The 14560-nt window shown below is 38.9% G+C and overlaps 1 protein-coding gene and 1 long non-coding RNA gene across 2 annotated transcripts; both read left to right on the forward strand.

Annotated features, from left to right (window-relative positions):
- The first annotated feature begins 4751 nt into the window (after positions 1-4751).
- LOC111440019 lies at positions 4752-6917 on the forward strand. Its single transcript, XR_002709897.1, has 3 exons — positions 4752-4787; positions 5039-5131; positions 6847-6917. It is a non-coding gene; the product is annotated as an uncharacterized LOC111440019 (long non-coding RNA).
- Positions 6918-7619: 702 nt separating this feature from the next.
- Positions 7620-14048, forward strand: LOC111440020 (putative metallophosphoesterase At3g03305). Its single transcript, XM_023077400.1, has 4 exons — positions 7620-8017; positions 8720-8961; positions 9754-11322; positions 13473-14048. Exons 1-4 carry the CDS (start codon positions 7714-7716, stop codon positions 13590-13592), a joined length of 2235 nt encoding a protein of 744 aa, XP_022933168.1. The 5' UTR covers positions 7620-7713; the 3' UTR covers positions 13593-14048.
- The last annotated feature ends 512 nt before the right edge of the window (positions 14049-14560 follow it).

Consider the following 14560-nt stretch of genomic DNA (forward strand, 5'->3'; position numbering starts at 1 on the left):
CCCCCCCCGCGCAAGCTGAGCGTCGGATTTGAACGAACGTGAAGCTTGGATCTGAAAAATTCAAAGAGAGGTCGAGAAATACTTTTTTTGAAGATGTCAGCAACTTGGAGATGAGAGGGTACATATTGTGTGCGAAGTTTGCCAGCGATAACAAATTCTCGAAAGAAATGATAATCTAGTTCAACATGTTTGGCCCACTTGTGAGAAACGGGGTTAGAGCTCAAAAAAATAGCACTTTTGTTATCACATAAGAGTAAGGGCAGCTGTGAAATAGGGACCTTGAGGTCATGCAAAAGATGCGTAACCCAAAGAAGTTCAGCAGCAGTTGTGGCAAGAGCACAATACTCAGATTCACAGTTGGAGCGTGAGACAGTAGGTTTGCTTTTTGGCACTCCAAGAAACCAGATTGTTACCAAGATAAATAGAATAGCCGGATGTAGAACGACGAGTATCGGGACAACCAGCCCAGTCAGCATCCGAATAAGCGACTAGCGTACTAGGAACAGTGGATGGATGAAAGGTAAGACCAAAGTGGAGTGTTCCTTTGACATAACGAAGAATATGTTTGACAGCAAGAAAGTGATCTGCAGTAGGGGCATGCAAGAATTGACTAACAGAATTGACAGCATAGGCAATATCTGGACGCGTAATAGTCAAGTACTGAAGGGCACCAACAAGAGATCTATAGAGAGTAGGATCAGAGAAAGGAGAACCATCAGCAGTTAAGTGTTGAGAAACAACCATAGGAGTGTGGACAGGTTTGCTATCGAGCAACTGAGCACGAGTAAGAATATCTCGAGCATATTTTAACTGACTAATAAAGAGACCATCAGGAGTGGGTGAAGCTTCAAGACCAAGACAGTAACTAAGAGAACCCAAATCTTTGGTAGCAAACTCAGAATGAAGCTTGCGAGTAAAGCTGTCAATAAGAGATGAGTTGTTGCCGGTAACAATAATGTCATCAACATAAAGAAGCAAATAGATAAAGTTAGATTGCTGATGAAAGACAAAAAGGGACGTATCAGTGCGACTGCAAGAAAACCCAAGTATGAGAAGAAATGAGCTAAAACGCTGAAACTAGGCACGAAGAGCTTGTTTTAAGCCATAGAGGGCTTTTTTTAATAGACAAACATGAGCGGGAGATCAAGGATCAATATACCCAGGAGGTTGTTCCATATGAACATGTTCAATAAGAGTTCCATTGAGAAAAGCATCCTTGACATCAAGTTGTCGAAGAGGCCATTTATTTGTGACTGCAATGGAAAGCACAACACGGACAGTGATAGCTTTGACAACCGGACTAAAAGGGTCAGTGTAGTCAAGACCAGGAACCTAAGTATAACCTTTAGCAACAAGACGAGCCTTGAAATGCTCGACGAATCCATCAGGCAAATATTTAATACGAAACACCCATTTAGAGTTCACGATGTTGGTGTTGGCAGGGCGAGGAATCAAAGTCCAAGTATCATTTTGTTGTAACGCTCGAATTTCTTCATCCATGGCAGCCACCCAAGCAGGATTCTTAACCGCAGATTTGAATCCTTTTGGCTCAGTGGATGCAAGAAGAGTAGAAAGAAGTCCAGATGAGCCAAAAATACTAAGATTTGCTGGATGACGAGTTTTGAATATACCAGCTTTGGCTCATGTGTTCATAGGATGAGTGCCCAAAGAAGAGGAATCAACAGTAGGTTCAATAGAGGTCGAATTAGAAGTCGAGGGTGGCAAAGTGAAACCTGCAAGAGAAGTATCAACTTGCACAGACTCATCCACAAGGTCATAACAAATATCACACGGGGATGAACTGGATCGAGGAATGTGCGATAATGAAGTGGTAGGGGGGGATGAATCAATATGATAAAGATGTGGTTCCAAGAAATTTGAAATAAGAATAGAAGAAAGAGGTTGGGCCTGGGAGCTAGGGATAGTAGGAAAGTGAGTTTCATCAAATTGAGCATGGCGGGTGATATATAACTTAGTGGTGGCGGGATCAAGACAGCGAAACCCTTTATGAGCAGGACTATAACCTAAAAAAATACAAGGAATTCTGCGGGGAGAAAGCTTGTTAGGCATATAATCACGCAAATAAGGATAAACACGACAACCAAAGGGATGAAAATTGTCATAATGTGGAGTGTAGCCATAAAGAAGTTCAAAGGGTGACTTACCTCCAAGAAGTGGAGTAGGTAACCGGTTGATAATATAAGCTGCAGTGCTGAAGGCGTCAACCCAAAAACGAGGAGAAAGATGAGAGTCAAAGAGAAGGGCCAAGCTAGTCTCAATCACATGACGATGTTTTCTCTCAGCACGACCATTTTGAGTAGGTGTATATGGACAAGAGAATTGATGGTGGATGCCAGAATTATGTAAATGAGTTTTGAAACAAGTACTAGTAATTCGGTACCATCATTGCTTTGAAATACCTTGATACGAGAAGAATATTGATTTTCCACAAATTTTTGAAATTGAAGAAAAATATCAAAAAAATCAGATTTAAATTTTAAAGGGTAAAGCCAAGTGAATCGAGAATAATCATCAATAAAAATAACATAATAAAGAAACCCCGAATTTGATTTGACGGGAGAAGGATCCCAAAGATCACAATGAATAAGATCTAACACATGAGACGACCCACGTTCATTGCGGGAATAAGGCAATCGATGACTTTTCGCAAGCTGACAAGTATTACATAATGATGGAGAAGGCAATAAAGATGTAAGAGAAAGATGACCTTTTCTATTTAAAAAGAAATAACATAATGATTCACATGACCCAAATGAGCATGCCATAAATCAACGTAAGGATTTGTTTCTAAGGGCTGAAATAAAAGCAGAATTGCGGCACTCCAGCACATATAGCCCTCCATCTCTTTTACCGGTTGCCACCACTCTTCCTGTTTGACGATTCTGGATAGTAATAAGATTATTAATAAATGTAACGGAGAGAGGAAAATCATATGTTAATTTACTTATGGAAAGAAGATTTTGAGTGAGGTGAGGGACAGCCAAGACATCTAATAAGTGAATATTTGGTACAGGAGAAAGAGTACCGGTGTGGGTAATGGGTAGGGATGCACCGTTTCCTACGATCACAGAGTCCTTACCCGTGTAATTTTTAGACTGATCTAGAATAGATGGGTCGGCAGTCATATGGGCCGAAGCCCCAATGTCTAGAGACCAATCAACAGCATTGGGTCCAACAATAGAACATGACGTGTTAAAGGCTTCAGCAAGGTGAGCATGAGAAGAATCAAGTCGAACATACCATTGGTTGCAGCGACTGCATAATGGCCCTCTTTACGGCATATTTGGCAGTGAGGTGGTCGACGACCCTGACCTGAGTGGGTTCGTCCTCGATTAGAAGAGTTGTTTTTGTGAAAATAAGAACGATCTCGCTAGTTACTAAAGGAAGTAGGGTGGTTTCCATGGGTGCGACCACGATTAGTGGCTGTGAATGCTATAGGAGTGGAGTCAGAGGACTCAAGGGAACGCTGGAACAACTCAAAACTTTTAGCTTTAGAGACTAAATCTGCAAAACAGGGGATAGGGGTGAGAGCCATCTGAGCAGTAGAAAAAGCTGAAAATTCGGTGCCGAGTCCACAAAGGAACCAGTGCACTTTATCAATGTCCTCAACGGGTCTGCCAATGGCATGAATTTGGTCACAATTTTTTTTGAAGGCACGGGCATACTCAGCAACAAGTTTGGTGCCACGTTTCATCAACTACAAGTTAGCCTTGAGTCTCAATTCACGAGCTTTCGACTGATGGCTGAACGTAGTTTCCAACACAAGCCAAACATCACGTGTAGTAGAGAGACCAACGACAACAGCAATGGCTTCCTCAATGAGAGAGGAGAGCAAGAGACAGAGAAGTCGTTGATCGGCTGCTCTCCATATCAAATATTTGAGGTTGAGTGTTGAGGAGGTTTCTGGTTCAAAGCGAGGTGGTGGAACCATAGTTCCATCAACATAGCCCAGCATGTCTTGACTCAAAGAAGGTAATTGGAGGAAGAAAGTTTAATGGTGATCATATGGATTAGAGTATTGAAAGGAAGAAGATGATAAGAAGATTCGGAAACCATAGAGAAGAAAGGATCAGGGTTGTTAAACCGAAAGGGCTCTGATACCATGTAAATGTTTGCTGAATCCACCACACCTAAATGGGGGTGAGAGTTCTCTTATTTATAATCATTTACAAAATACAGAATATGGTAAATTACAAATAATATGGAAATTACAATAAAAGGAAAGAATAATAAAGGAATACAATATATTTGCCTTTAAAAGGCAAATATGGTAAGTCGTAGTGTAAGGCAAATATCTAGATACTTGCCTTATAATGAACAGTAACTATCCTTAACAGTTCCCAATTGAAGAAAATTCGTTTCGGGTTCAAATTGGGGGTAAGTGTCGAATTCCTACCTACGACCTTTTCCTTCAAATTAAGGATTCCTTTAGCTTTATTGAAAGAATATGAGTAACTTTGATGAAGGAATCAAGAGCTGAAACGTCGTAGAACAAGATAACCAAGAGATCAAAAATCGGAGGTGTCGGGTAACCTGCAGACCGAGAGTGATTTCTCAAAATTAAGGTGTCACACTCAAAGTCCTTCCTCCAAACCAATTCCTTTAGCTTGAGGGAACAATAAGAAAGAGGTTTCGTGAAGAAATCGAACCTCGAAAACCCCTATAATCGGCTACTCAATAAGAAATCCTCTGTTTTCACTTCGGCGAGAAATCATATTTTGGACGAACGTTGGAAGCAAATATCTTAGGCTACGATCGATGAGAAGGTATGAAATTAATCCCTAGCTCTTCCTTGTAACACCCTCTTTAAGTTTCATGAAGGAATCAAGGGAAGAAACGGTGTGATAGGAGCTGGGGAGGGCGAGTTTCAGACGGCGGCGCGAACGGTCGCGTGCATCGATGACGTGGCCGGTTCAGTTGAACCGGCCATGTCAACCCAAAACTCAACCTTTCCTCAGTTTTTCTCAATTTTAACCTCCTTCTAGACCGGTTCTCATGAAAACCTTTATGGTTTCAGAAAGTAAACACAATAAGGAGTCTGTGAAAGGAAAGTTGAGGTAATTCGGGTACCAAAAGCTCAAGAACGGAGGTCCCGAACGTCGACAACGAGGTAAGTAGCCACCTGAGGATATCTACCTACGGTTCCTGACCTAGATGACCTCCAAATGCTACAAAACCCTGAAGTAGATCTTATTTTATGATCTTTGATGATTTGGTGAAGTTTGAAAGCCATTGGAACACGTTAAGTAGCAAAACTAAGAATTAGGTGTAAAATGACCAAAATGCCCCTAGGATTACTTCAAAGATTGCAAGGTCTATACGTGCTCCAAATGATTTTCTACTTGTTATAAGGTCGATTATGAAGGACATGAAGATAAGTTTGAGGTTTCAAGTTGATTGGAGTAAGTTTGAAACCTAAACCAAGTTAGGATCCAAGAAACACATAAAGGAAACACCACAAGACTTTAGACTCTTCTAGAACCCTCTAAAGAACTCCCTAGGAATCTATGACCTTCTAGAACAACTTACACTAAGATGGGCTCATATGGTTACAAATACAAGTTACAACTTATGCCTCAAGAAATTAAGGACCTTAGAAACTTACAAGATTAAGAACCAAGAACAACAACACACAAGCTTTACATCTACCCAAGTAAGAAGAATGTTAGGTACCACTCAAGGACGAGGGACCAAGGTCCCCAAACACGGTCCCCAAACACAAGGAACTCAAGAATGCTAGGAAATACTTTAGTCATGTCCAAAGTGACCCATGACCTCCCACCAAGTGGTGCCCAATAATTCCTCTTCTAGGTAGGATGCCCTGCACCATGTTTCCTTTGCAGGCCCCAAGTTTTCCTCATCTAGAAGAGATGCCCTGCAGACTTGCAGGATGCCATGTTTAAGTATGCACCGAGCAAGTGACCTTTATGGTCTATTAAGGGGAGTAGTCTAAGGTCACGGAGGAGCAAGAAGAGAGTAAGTTACCTTAGCCACGAATCAAGAACCTCCTAAGACCTCCCACGGTACAACATGCTCATGACTTAGACTACGCTACTTGGAACACATGAAGCCTTGAGCGTAGGTAAGTAGACTGTATTATAGGGCAAGCCCTTGATGCAGTATTAAGACTACATCGCTTAGAACGTAAGAAGCCTTGAATGTAGATTTTCAGACTATACCGCTTGGAATGCATGAAGCCTTGGGCATAGGTTAAGCAGACTGTATTATAGGGCAAGCCCTTGATGCAGTATTAAGATTACATAGCTTGGAATGTAAGAAGCCTTGGATGTAGGTTTTCAGACTATGCCGCTTGAAACGCATGAAGCCTTGGGCATAGGATTAAGCAGACCGTATCGGAGGGCAAGTCCTAAGATGCAGTAAGACTACGTCGCTTGGAACGCATGAAGCCTTGGACACAGGATTGTCAGGTGCATGTCTAGTGCCGTAAATCCTAGGGGGAGAGTCTTGGAGAACGAATCAAGAACAGAACAAGAACCAAGAAAGTACCAAGAACAAGAGAAAGATCAAGGAATAGAACAAGGACCAACCAAAACTAGGAACAAAGGACCAAGAACCAAAAATCATAGTACTAAGGCCCTTAAAGAAAAACCAAGGTTTTAGGATTCAAGGACCAAGGTCCTCAAGAAAGATCAAGATAAGAACCCCAAGTCAAGAACAAGAATTAGAGGGGCCTAAGTACTTACGATAAGAACAAGCAAGAATAAAGAATGTGGTACCCTAGCATATCAAGGACACAATTAAGAGCCTATAAGTAGGCTACTTACTGAGTCTTGTACTCATTCCTTATTCTCCATTTTTTTCCAGGTGATAAGGAGCTGGTCGAGGTCGGGAGCAGACTCTGGAGCAGGTGCCATAGACTAACCTCACCCGTCATCCTCAACTCTTTTGTTTTTAAATGTTTGCGTCGGTTCCTTATACTGTCTTTTAATTATTATGTTGTATTTTAAATTACTAATGTGCACACACTATTTTGGTATAATGTAAATTATGCTCTAAATTTTAATGGTTTTATCAAGAAGGAAAAAATTTATCCGTCTTTTAGACCCATCGCGTCAACCGGTCCTTACAATGTAAGTCATGATAAGTACTATTCATACATGATTCATATGTGTACTATGACATGAATGAAATGAAAAACGAAATGATTCTTATTATATGCTATGATTTTAAGCTATGGAGACCTCATGCATTTATCAATGTCATGTGCATTAGGATATTTCCTCGTTATGTTATGTTAGTACAGATGTGTACCTTCGATATTCTTGTTCATCATGATATCATGTGAGCCTTTTACTCTATGGTGTCTAGCGACACATTAGCGTGTTTAGCTCGATAAAGCCAGACCTAGGGGTACGTATACGAGCGTGCCTACTAGTTCCATGTGTGCATGCGTGGGCCGTGTGTGGGGAAGTACCAACATCGAACCCTACCTGAACTGGAAAGAGGAAAAAATATCTTATAGACTCGGGCTTACAAGCTACATTATTTTAGTGTCTCGATATTTTTTAAAGTTTAGACGCTGGAAGAAGAAAAAATATGGTCTAGTTTTATAATATTTAAAAAGAGAGGGGTGGGTGGGTCGAAGTCTAGTTTCCCTCCTAGCTTTACTAAGCCTCCAAATAAGATCTCCTTGCCGGAATTATGAGTTTGGAAGACTGAAGGAGCGAAATTATGCCGGAGAGAGGAGGAAGTATGAACATCTTTGTTTTGATATTACTTTGCTTCGCCGTTCCCTCTCTCCAAGCAGGAGATGAAGAAACGGGCGGATTCTCTCATTCGAAACCCAATTATTGGAACAACAGGAAAATCGTGGAGGCGAAGGGAGAACCTGATTCTGTAATTTGGGTGGTTCAGCTCTCTGATCTCCATTTCAGTGTTCACCATCCGGACAGAGCTCTCCAATTCAGGGATTTCGTGGGACCTGCTCTTGCCATGATCAATCCTTCTCTGGTTCTTATCACGGGTGATCTTACAGGTTCCGCTCTCTCTCTATTTTTTGATTTTATGTCGAATTAGCTCATTCTTGTTCTTTTAATTGCATGATGTGCATATAATCAGATGTTTTTGTCTTAAAACGTTCTGCTATTTGTTTGATTTTTGTAAATTTTTCATAGTATTATACCTCTAGAGCCATTACGTGGTGTCGGGGTCTGCATAAATTTTCAGATTGTGGAAAATCATAATTTTCAATTGCTTTCATTGGAAATTTTCTTGCCATTTCTTCTGGTTGATTTCTGTCTTTTGATGATGGCTAAACATAACTAGCGTTCTGGGTCCTTGTGATAACTTGTTTTGCTCTAGAGCAAAAGCAACATACGTTGAATGTTCTGTGAGTTGCAGCAGAATGCCTTTTCATTTGAATCATTTTTGGCAATTAGAGGTGGTGAATTGTACAAGGGCTCAAAAGTAATAAAAAAAGTTAAACTTATCTGAAAAAATTATAGCCCTTAATGTGGATACATGAGCTTCTTACAATTCTTTTATTATAATTTTTGTTGTTGTTATTGTTATTTGTGGCAAAAATTAGGGCTAATGAATATGGACTCTAGCTATGCTATTAACATTGCCAACCCTTCCAAGTCTAGAACCTTGATCTTTCTAATACTTAGTGTAGAAGTCATAAACGATGTCCAAACGAAAAAATTATAACCCTTGAGACTGTTCTTGTATTTATCAGATGGAAAAAGCAAGGACTTGTTAACCATGATACAAATTGAGGAGGAATGGATGGAATATCAAAATGTAATGGAAGAGGTTATAACAAGAAGTGGACTAGACAAAAGCATCTTCTTTGACCTTAGAGGAAATCATGATAAATTTGGTGTTCCATCCGTTGGTGGCTCATTTGATTACTTTTCAAACTATAGCATCAGTGGACAGCTGGGCAGAAATGCAAATGTGTTTAGTGTCACTGCTCAGGTTAGTTATTATCTTTTGATGAGGTATGTGGTGAGTACATGTACTTGTAATATCATGGTTCTAATATCGTCCTCCTTTTATAGCCTGAGGAGAATACGTCCTCTCAGGTCTTAGTTATGGAAAAACTATTTAGATCGGAAAGCCCCATCGAATGATTGAACTCTCTTTTCCAAGCACATGAAATATTTGACCTTCCAACATCCCCTATTATCCTATAAACCTATTTCAGAAGAATGTTTAAATTTTACTATGGCATGTTAGATAATCCTGTGGTAATCTCTCTTCCAAAAACAAATCCCAAAATAACAAATTAATGTTTTTCAAGCGAACTACCATGTCTATTTATGGAATATTTTGGTATAGAAATATGCTACTTTTTTCGTTATCCTTTTAAGTTGAATTTTTTGGGGATAGAAATGAGCAGTCAAACTGTCCATGAAATTTGGACAATCACGTTCGAGAAGTAAAAGGTTTACTTTGTTTTTTTTTTCTTTTGGGTTAATCGGGATTTGATTATCCTCATCATTTGAACTGGAAATTAATTAACCTAACTTGGTACAAATGCAATATGGGGTCGTTCATGCAACATGGCTCTTCTTGGGTTCTTATTTATTTATTTGTTCCCATTTATTCTTACATTGCGTTAGGTCTTTAGTATATATATATACACACACACACACATTTATGCAGAGGTTCATGTGAAATTTTGCAAGGGCAAATACCTGCCATTGGCTACTTGACTACTTGACTAAAGAGCAGCTCATTAATAGATTATTTTGTTTCATCATTCAGGCTGGTCAACATAAGTACCTTTTTGTTGGATTTGACAGCACCATGTCCGTTGGTTTGAGAGGCCCATCAAATGTCTTTGGGCATCCAACTGATCAGCTATTAACTGACTTAGATTTGGAACTCTCTCAATGGGATTCATTGACAACTGATCCAGTAACTAAGATTTCTTTTGGGCATTTTCCTCTCTCATTCTCAGCTTCCTCCCTCTCAGGAAAGAGTCTGAGAGATATATTTTTGAAACATTCTTTATCAGCTTACTTATGCGGGCATCTCCATACAAGGTTTGGCAAAAATTTGAAGAGGCATCATCATTCAAATTCTAGTTTTTTGTCACGGAAGTTTTTCCAGTTTAATTTGCACCAAGTATCTTCTGGAAATATTACCAACTGTTCGGTTAAAGTTCCACCAGTTCAAGAATTCTGGGAGTGGGAGATGGGTGACTGGAGAAAGAGTAGGGCCATGCGAGTTTTGGCCATTGATCGAGGTCACGTGTCATATGTTGACATTGACTTCAAGACTGAAAGTAATAAAACTATTTTGTTGCCTACATTTCCATTAGATTCACGCTTCATGTCAAGATCTTCGTTCGCTTATGAATATAAATGCCATGAGATGGCCACTTCAGCTTTGATAAGAGCACTTGTTTTTTCTATTTCTCCTATTGTATCTGTGGAGGCTAGAATATATGACTCTAATCCTGGAACTCTCAGTTTGATCCTACAAGCACCTATGAGTAGAACGCGTGTAGATAACATCTCAAGAGGAGCTCTTTACACTGCTCCATGGAATTACAAAGCCTTTGAAGACCCATCTCCTGATAGATATTATCTGCAAATAGAAGCAACTGACATTGCAGGAAGGTCAACTTTATCTGTATTGAGGCCATTTTCTGTCAATGGTCTCACTGCAAAAGTGTCCTGGACATGGAATGAGTTCAGGGTTATGGGAGTTCAATGGGCAGCCCTATATTTCCCTGTACTCTGGTCAGCTCTGTTTATCATGCTCTCAATGCTTATTCTTCCAAAAGTGATTCTTATTTTTTCAAAGAAGCAATACACTTACAACAATTTCAAGGTGAATAAAAGCTTCCTAAATGGCATGGCATGGGTTATACAGGAGATTAGCAAGGTTCCCATGTTATGGTTCTGCATAGTAGGTTACTTAATCTACCTTATGGCATTTCCATGGTTTATTGGGAAAGTCTTCACGGATGGAAAGGACTGGGGATACATGACCTGTATGGGATGGGTGGTCAAAACTTCAAATGAAACGAACAAACATAGATATATTGGTTCTCCAGATATCCTGGTTGTGGTTCTTTCCCATCTTCTGTTTGTGGTTTACCCTGCTATTTTCATCATGGTTGCTTTTGCTGTTGAAAGAGGAGTCTATGGGTACCATTTCATCTCTCTTTTAGCAAAGAAAGAAGATGATTATGACCACAATAATAAGAGGCGTGAATCATTTGACTTGACAAGCAATGTGAGGCTTAGTGTTTGGTTTAAATGGAGGTGGATTCGGAAAGTTCTTCTGATCATTTGTGCAGTATTGTGTTGGAAGCATTTTTTGGTAAGTCGTTATCAAATAATCTTTTCCTTAATCGTTATTATACTTCTGCAAAAATTTTAGCTTTTCTTGAAATAAAAAATAAATGCTTTATGAGATGAGCTTTATGAGATGCTATCTCTTAGAATTATTATCTAGTTTTCTGAATGTCAATTACTTGCACCAAAATTAATCAGATATAATCATGGTATGGCTTAAGAGTCGGATATTTATTTCTGGCATGTCTCTTTCGAAATTCTCTCTAGATCTAAAAATAGTTGCAAGCTAAAAAAGTGAAACAAAATGGAAATTCAGAGTTCTCTCAAGTATTTGTTCTTGTTTGGTGCACATCACCAATACATAGTATTTTTCTGGCATGGCTCCTTGTTATAAAATAGTGTTTATATTAGTTATCCACTTTACTACCAACAAATTGGTTTAAGAGATAGGTAAAATTCAAACAATCTAGTTTATTTCACTCATGTTTCAAGGCAGAAATTATGATCACTGCAGTTTCTGTGAAGTTATTGCTTAAATCATTAAAGTTTTATAGTAATGTTGAGGAAACTTTGAAGAACTTGAAGTTGACAGTGAGATGAGGCTAGCTCAGAGAAATGTCATGAATGAGAAGTGACAGAAAGTTAGTAAGACGCTCTTCAAAATTATCATGCAGTCGAAAGGTCAATATTTGAGCAGATATTGAAGGTTGAAACTTGATAACAAGCTTGAGAATTTGTGGTGATAGGCCAATGGTTATCCAAGTATACTAGAGAAGGATAATAACGAGGGTGCTTAGAATACAAGTCTGTTCGTTAGCTAGTGGACCCACTTTTAGTTGGATGATATGACTTAATAACATTAGTTCCTACACGATGTTTGGTCCCTCGCTAAATTCTATATTTCTTTTTGGATTTTGGTGACCAAGTCTTTTTGTACCATTAGAGCCCCTTTTTGTAATTTATTGTTTGGCTCCCATTTTTTGTGGGTTTCCTTTTTATATGGTCTTTTATTCTTTCATTTTTTTTATCCATGAAGGTTCGGTGTATCATATAAAAAGACTTAATAACATTAGATGGTACAAAATTAGAATCAGTCGAGGAGATAGAAGCCGATTTTGAAGGACAAATAAATGATGGGTAACCCCTTTTTGTGGGGTCCTGTAGACTGTTTAGAACTGTGTTTGACAAAGATTCCACTGTTAGCTTGTGTAGAATCTAAACTTAAGGAATCTCACCAATTTGGAGGTTGTGAGTGGGTTGCTCTCTTGAACAAACTACACAACTTCAGATCGAATAGTATCGAAATTTTGAAGGTATGGCTTTTGGAAAATCGATGGCTCTTTTTTGGTCAAATCTTTCAGTCCTTAGCTTATTGTGAAGCAGGCGGCTTTGGATAACCAGAAATCGAACATTATATAGCAAGCCGCATCTCCAAAATGGTCAAGGTTTTCTTGTGATCTTCTCTTTTGAGAGGCTGAGTACGTGCCATAGAATCCAAAGAATTCTCGAAATTCCACCCATCTCTTTACTGGTGCCTTTTTTTTCTTTTTTGTTGTAAAAACAGTGGGGAATCATTGATGCACATCTTTTTCTTGTGCTCGTTCACTCCTATTTGTTGGGGTAGGCTGTTTAGTTTGTTCAATATCCTGTGGTGTTGGCCTAACAAAACCTCGGATGACCTCCTTCAACTCATCAAAGACCCTCATTTTAAAGCTCAGGTGAAAATCCTTTGGTCCAAATTCCAGATTTTTCATGGTCAAGAAACGAATATTGATGTCTTTTGGTTATTCTTTTTGCTTCTACCTTGAGAATGAAAAAGTTCTCATCCTCACTCGCAGTTTTATTTCTTTTGGTTCCCTGAGCTGAAACTGTATAAACAGCAGCCCTGGACAAGTTCCTTATTGTGCAAATTGGAGAAAGGTACTCAGAAAAATGTGTGTGTGATCGAGTCGATGTGCTTTCTTGATCTTTGATGCTTTCTTCGGTGTGTGTGGTAGGAATACAAGGCAATAAACTACTTTTGATTAACGCCATAAAATGAAAATTGTAGAAAGGTTATTGATAGATATTCCAAGTCATTTCAAGCCTATACTTTTGTTTCCATTACCACCTTTTAAGGCCATTAGATTCTGGACTTATAATACTGTTTACCAATTCATGGTGTTTTTATCACAGAATTGCAGGGCTGTAATGAAGGCTTATGAGATGAATCCATTTCTCCACTGTCCTATGTACTGCTTCGTAACACCATTGTTGTTGGGTTATGTTGCTTACCATACCAGAGGCATCCACTGAGCATTGGCCGCACTTCTTACTCTCAACTTTTAGTCGGCTTGAAGTATTTTCTGCACGAGAAGCAAGATCAGATACTAACAAATGTGCCTTTTCTGACACGATGGGGAACAACAACTTAAAAAGAACACAATTCTTGCTTGAAGTCCAATGATATGCCCATTATGTCGCAGAACACAGGCCGAAACCAAAGACTACCCTCTGTAAGATTTTGCTGTCTGTCTCTTTTTATATAGTCTGCTCCATAAACACATCTCTCGTCCTCTGAATTATTGAAAACTATAGGTTCATTTGGAAGTTCTGTTATGATGGCAGAGATTATTGCGTACTTGAAATCATTGTATATAATCTACTATCCACAATGCTGAGATCTTAGACAGAGACAATTTCAATTGTTCTGAAAATAAGTCATCATGTTTAGAAAACATTAGCCATTTGAATATATTCCAATTGCGTAGATATGAAGTGTTTCTTACAACCTAGTTTAGTAGTATGAGGGCATAAGAATGTTCTGAATATTATATACTCATTGGTAAGTTATTGTAGCATACTGAACACTCATTATTAGCTGCACAACACTTCAAATTCTCATATTGATTAAGAAAAGGGAAGATGTGTATAGTATACACAAGTATAGGACAATGCCTTTTAATTGCATTACGTCTTTGAGAGGAAATATGGAGCTTTCCCTCCGGATTTTAAAAACGTGTTTGCTAGGGAGAGGTTTTCACTCTTATAAAGAATGTCTCATTCTCCTTCTCAACCGATGTGGGATCTCACAATTGCTCAACTAGGTGAAATGTATTCAACGATGACTGCCCATTTGAACTTATATCTTACTCTTTTGAGTTTTATATGATTTCAATAGAGTTCGATTAAACTGTCCTTGCAACATGCCATAATCAATACTTTAAACCGAGAGTCAAGTTCAACACTTAATCAATCATATTTTCTATTTAACTTTTTAAGTA

The sequence above is a fragment of the Cucurbita moschata genome, unplaced genomic scaffold, assembly GCF_002738365.1.
Source record: "Cucurbita moschata cultivar Rifu unplaced genomic scaffold, Cmos_1.0 Cmo_Scf00130, whole genome shotgun sequence".
Taxonomy (NCBI): Eukaryota; Viridiplantae; Streptophyta; class Magnoliopsida; order Cucurbitales; family Cucurbitaceae; genus Cucurbita; species Cucurbita moschata.